A 5,619-nucleotide genomic window follows, 5' to 3' on the forward strand; every position below is an offset into this window, starting at 1 on the left:
CAAGAACTCAGTACTCATAGGACCTGTTGCCCGGTTTTCATGGCGTATAAGTGATCAGATCATAACATTCCTTCAGTGTCACAGGGTTACTCATTCTTAGCCTTGTGGATTGTAACAACGTGAAATGAAGATGAAACCACGACCTTGCGTGCGACCCCAACCGCTAGGCGATGCGTCTTTATACTCTCTCACTAAAAATAGTTACTGTTTCTGATCTAGATACAAGGCTAGCAATTTTGTGGTTGGGATTTGCCAATTGCATTGAGTCCAATACTTGACTGAAATATTATTTTATCAGCCCCGTAAAAATGAAAGGCAAAATTGACACCGGCGTTTTTTGAAGAAGAAATAGTAAGGGGACATAACTCAAGGACGTTTTATCCACCGCCCAACCGATGCAACCAATCTACAATCCTCTTACTAAAAGTTATAATAATCTTTACTTCAAACACAAACATCTAGAGAGAAATAGTTAATTAAATCGACTCTTGTATTTAATTGAAATTGAGGTAATGTTGACTTCGGCGGGAATCGAACTCGGAAAATAAAGGGACGCATCTAAATATCGCTACATAAGCATTTCGTAATGTTAAGAAATTCAGCTTCAAGGAGCTCATTTATTGAACTTTCTCACCATTCTATATATCATTCAATTATGAAAACTTAATGAATATTTTTTTCCTAACGAAAGCCTACAAATGTCTTTCTGCTCTCACTTTTAAGTCGATTTTTATTGTTTCCAAATGAAGAATATATCACCATAGCAACATATGATAATATGATAACATATCACTCAAACCCGCATTTCATTAAAGTGTTTTGTTCAATTAAAAAAAAACATGATTTTTTAAAAAGAAATTTTATGAATCATTGAGTAAATATAACTAAAACAAATATGCAAATAAACAGTTTAAAAAATAATGTAAATAAACAAATACTTCTAGTCTCTTCAAAATAGAATCATTGTTAAATGTAATTTTGTTAAAAATAATAAAAAAAATTATAAAATATTTTAATGGGACAATTGTTTATAAATAGGTGTGGGTGTGTGGTGAGAAGCTTGCCTCCGAATCACATGGGACTGAGTTCAGACCTACTGCGTGGCATCTTAGGCAAGTGTCTTCTGCTATAGCCTCGGGCCGACCAAAGCCTTGTGAGCGGATTTGGTAGACGGAAACCGAAAGAAGGCCATCGTATATATATATGTGTGGTGTGTGTGTGTGTGTGTGTGTGTGTGTGCGTGTGTGTCTACACCAACACTTGAGAGCCCGTTTTGGTGTGTGTTTATGTCCCCTTAAATTAGCGGTTGGCCAAAAGTCACCGATAGAATAAGTGCCTGGCTTTAAATATAATAAGTCTTAGGGTAGACTTCTTCGATTAAAACTCTTCAAGGCGATGCCTCAGCATGGCCACAGTCAAATGATTGAAATAAGATAGAAAGACAGAAAAAAAAGATTAGAAGTACTGGAAAATGGCGACGGCTTAAAAAACGAGCCTTTTTTTCTCTCTCTCTCTCTCTCTCTCTCTCTCTCTCTCTCTCTCTCTCTCTCTCTCTGTATTTCAGGCCTCCAGGGATTCTTCGTCAATTTTTATGTGTTGCTCGACACCGTAACGGAATTTACTTTTCCCCGTTACACTCCATATAAGGCTATCATCTTTTTTTGTACAATGTTTCATTATATCAGAATTCGAACTTAAGAGCTTAACAATGCTTCCTTCAACTACCGATAAGAATGAATTGTTGTCTAGCAAGTTGGTCAGTACAACAACGATACGGCCTCGAATACGAACAGACAAACTGAAGTCGCAGTGGAACTCCTCTTCTGTTACCACCAAAGAAGCCGTGGTACGATGTCTGGGTCGTACTTGCACAGAACTATTTGCTGTCCATGTCAAACACTCTTCGTGTGTTTCTTCATTTCCTTTCTCCATCGTCACCTCACGACCAAATCCTGTAGTCACCTGAAAAAAAAAAAAAAAAAGGAAAATGTCTTTACTCATTCCTTTCATCTTTAACACTCTGCAGGTGCATCACGTTACAACATGAATTTTCTCCCCTGTAGCAACAGGGTAAACAATTCTAGAGAAAATGTAATGTGCTAAAGGTTAATTTAATGTCCTTTTTAATATGCCCAGTATAAGATCTGAAATTCTGGCATACTAATGTCTCTGCCATCTCACCGCCTTAATAATAATTCTTTCAAATTGTAAGGCAGCGAGCTTGCAGAATCGTTTGTACGCCGGACCAAACGCTTTGTAGGATTTCGTCCAACTTAATGTTCTAAGTTCAAATTCCTCTGAGGTCTACTTTGCATTTCATCCTTTCGGAGTTGATAAAATTTATACCAGTTGAACTCTGGGATCGACTTAAATCTGCTTGCTTTGTGCCAAAATTTGAAACCAATAATCCTTTCAAATTTTGGCACAAAATAAGAAATTTTCAGGGGAAGGGGAAAGTTGAATACCTCGAACTCATTGCTCGACTGATCCTTATTTTATTGACCCTGAAATGATGAAAAGCATAGTCGACCTCATCTGAATTTGAACTCAGAACGTGAAAAACGCCACTAACTATTTTTGGCTACAATTGCGCTAGCTCAACGCCTTTCACACTATCAAAATTTAAATCAGAAATTTAATCGTACAGCAACTTTGATCATTTCACTTATTAAGAAACGAAAATAGTGTCTAACAGTGCATGGGTTCATGGCGGACGTAAAGAATGTGGATCGCTGCCAATTTCGTTATTTTAATTTTTACTTTCATTCTTTTTTTACAGAATCCCCCATTTTCGAGTACCCAGATTCTGATTCTACGAAAAAAAAAAAATCGGCATTTTAAAATCTCGATTTCCCGCCCCCACTCCTCCCACCAAATTCTTCAATTTTCACTTTTTTCAGAAATTTTTTTTAGAATCATAATCTCCGTATTTTTCAACAAATTTAGCAAAAAAAAAAACAAATCTGAAAAAAAGTGAAAATTGAAGAATTGGGGTGGGGGTCAAATTTTAAAATGCCGTTTTTTTTCCCGCAAAATCAGAGTCTCCGTACTCGAAAATGTAAAAAACAAAAAAAAAAAAAAAAAGAGAAAATAACGCTAATCGACGGCTCACCGTAAACAAATGACGGTGTGTCAGTGTTAAGCAGCGATGGGTATAAATACATATTCGAACGCGGTAGGAAAACCATTCGCAATGTTTTGTTATGGGGAAACTGTTTCACTGTGGTATAAACCGAGACAAAACAACTCCTGACTCAACACATCACGGTTGTCGTCTTAACTCTCTATGCTCTAATTCACTCACGGTGGGATCGATAAAATTAACGGTTTCTAATTTAGGCACGAGGCCAGCAGTTTTCAGCAGAGAAATTACTATCGACCCCTGCACTTGATTGGCACTATATTTTGTCAACCTCGGAAGGAGGAATGGAAGGAAAATTTGATCCCGACCGGATATAAACTCAGAACGTGAAATGTGTCAACAAATACCGCAATTTTTTTTTTCCTTTTTCTTGACATCATTGTAACGATATTAACAACTCGCTACCTTTCGCTCTCTGTGAATTACTTACTACAAAACGATTCAAATCATGTCTTCACCTTCTCTTCAGATTTGAAACCTCACACCAATCTTAAAAACCATTATTTGAATTACGCAACCGTTTCATTGAAAACGTGAATGGGAAATAGAAACGAAAAGATAAGGTTAAAAATAAACTGAAAACAAACCAGTTATTAAACGCGCTACTGACCTCCATAATATCCTCAGGTAGGGCTAACTTCAGTTCAACATTAAACCCTTTCGAGAAACCTTGAGTCAAAGCTGTGGTACATGTAGAGACAGTGGTTCGTTCTGTGGTGAAAGAGTTCTCCTGACTTTCCTTCGTATTATTTTCGTAGATGGATTTAAATACTACTTGTGACTTCTGACCTTTGCTGCGCTCTTTGTTTAGATATTCCAAGTCGAACGTAGTAAATTCCGTGTGGCTCCAATTGATCTTCAATAGTACGTTTTTGTAATCGTGTTTCTTAGCATCTTTACCAGACTTCTGATATTCTGTCCATGCCCAGTTCTTTATAAGTGGTTCCAAATCAATAATGTTGGTACAGTCCATGTTTCACTATATGGCAAAAATAAATAAATAAATAAAAGATCATAAGCATTAATTTTAGATGAATTTTCAGGGATAATATTTTTAAAATACTGATCTTTCAATGAGATCTAGAATATAAAAATACAAATAAAAATTTTAAATAGAGTCGAGTGATCGCAGCTCTCAAGCAGAAGGGGTGATAAGTTTAAGACATCCAGTATATATTCTAGGGAATACAGTCTAGGGACCCAATTCTGGACTATGTAAGCTATGGCTTGCTGTCAGTAAGTAAATACTATATGGCCAAGGATGGAGGCGCGTGGCTTAGTGGTTAGGGTGTCAGCATCATGATCATTAGACTGTGGTTTCGATTCCTGGACCGGGTGACGCGTTGTGTTCTTGAGTAAAACACTTCATTTCACGTTGCTCCAGTCCACTCAGCTGGCAAATATGAGTAACGCTGCGATGGACTGGCGTCCCGTCCAACTGGGGAACACATACGCCATTAAAACCGGGAAACCGGGCCCATGAGCCTGGCTTGGCTTTAAAAGGGCGAAAAAAAATATGGCCAAGGGCATTGATTTCTTAGACGGCCCAGATGACCACTGACACCACCAGCACCGACACCACCAACATCACCACCAGCACCGACACCACCAACATCACCACCACCACTACCAACTACAACGACAGCAACTACATCTACAAGAATAGTACAACCACTACCAACCACTACTACGACCACCACCACTACTACCATCGCCGCCATCGCCAGCACCATCACCACCGACAACAACACTAACATTACCATTACTACCACCACTACTACCAACAACGTCAACAGCAATACTACCACCAGCACTACTACCGCTACCACTACAACCATCACCACCGCCACCATCCCAATACCATCATCATCACCATTAATTTCACTGCCGCCGCCATCACCACCACCACAACCACTGCCACCATCATCGCCAACATTGCCACCACCATCACTATCATCACCGCCGCCGCCATCACCACCAACGCAACCTCCACTCCCACCATCTCTACCAACGACAAAACCAACACATCAACCCCCACCGTTCCTCCAGCCTTCTCGTTTCCCAGACAAGATCGAAGTCCAAACAAAACTGACCGTCACGTGATCCACACCGAGATGTGGCTCGTCTCCTGACATCACTTATAAAGCTTATCGATTCTCTCTCTCTCTCTCTCTCTCTATCTATCTATCTCTCTCTCTCTCGCTCTCTCTCTCTATCTATCTATCTATCTATCTATCTATCTATCTATCTATCTATATGTTTCTTTCCCTCTCTTTCCCCTACTCTCTCTGTACGTATCTAATACTCTTTACTCTTTTACTTGTTTCAGTCACTTGATTGTGACCACGCTGGAGCACCGCCTTTAGTCGAGCAAATCGACCCCAGGACTTATTCTTTGTAAACCTAGTACTTATTCTATCGGTCTCTTTTGCCGAACCGCTAAGTTACGGGGACGTAAACACACCAGCATTGGTTGT

General features: G+C 39.2%; 1 protein-coding gene across 2 annotated transcripts; it reads right to left on the bottom strand.

The window, feature by feature from the left end:
• Positions 1-380: 380 nt before the first annotated feature.
• LOC115230588 lies at positions 381-4,153 on the bottom strand. Of its 2 annotated transcripts, XM_036499706.1 has the most exons (3): positions 3,753-4,153; positions 1,556-1,962; positions 381-1,517 (listed from the first exon to the last, which is right to left on the bottom strand). In XM_036499706.1, exons 1-2 carry the CDS (start codon positions 4,113-4,115, stop codon positions 1,561-1,563), a joined length of 765 nt encoding a protein of 254 aa, XP_036355599.1. In that variant the 5' UTR covers positions 4,116-4,153; the 3' UTR covers positions 381-1,517; positions 1,556-1,560. The 2 variants fall into 2 exon arrangements, with proteins under 2 accessions (XP_036355599.1, XP_029656588.1); XM_029800728.2 differs by lacking the exon at positions 381-1,517 and having other exon boundaries at positions 1,549-1,962.
• Between the last annotated feature and the right edge of the window lie 1,466 nt (positions 4,154-5,619).

Source organism: Octopus sinensis, unplaced genomic scaffold, assembly GCF_006345805.1.
Source record: "Octopus sinensis unplaced genomic scaffold, ASM634580v1 Contig15846, whole genome shotgun sequence".
NCBI classification, from domain to species: domain Eukaryota; kingdom Metazoa; phylum Mollusca; class Cephalopoda; order Octopoda; family Octopodidae; genus Octopus; species Octopus sinensis.

Coding starts and splice junctions, on each gene's coding strand:
- LOC115230588 (XM_036499706.1), bottom strand. CDS start 4,115: ATGGACTGTACCAACATTATTGATTTGGAACCACTTATAAAGAACTGG. Junction 1,963..3,752: donor TACCTGAGGATATTATGGAG/GTCAGTAGCGCG, acceptor TTTTTTTTTCAG/GTGACTACAGGATTTGGTCG.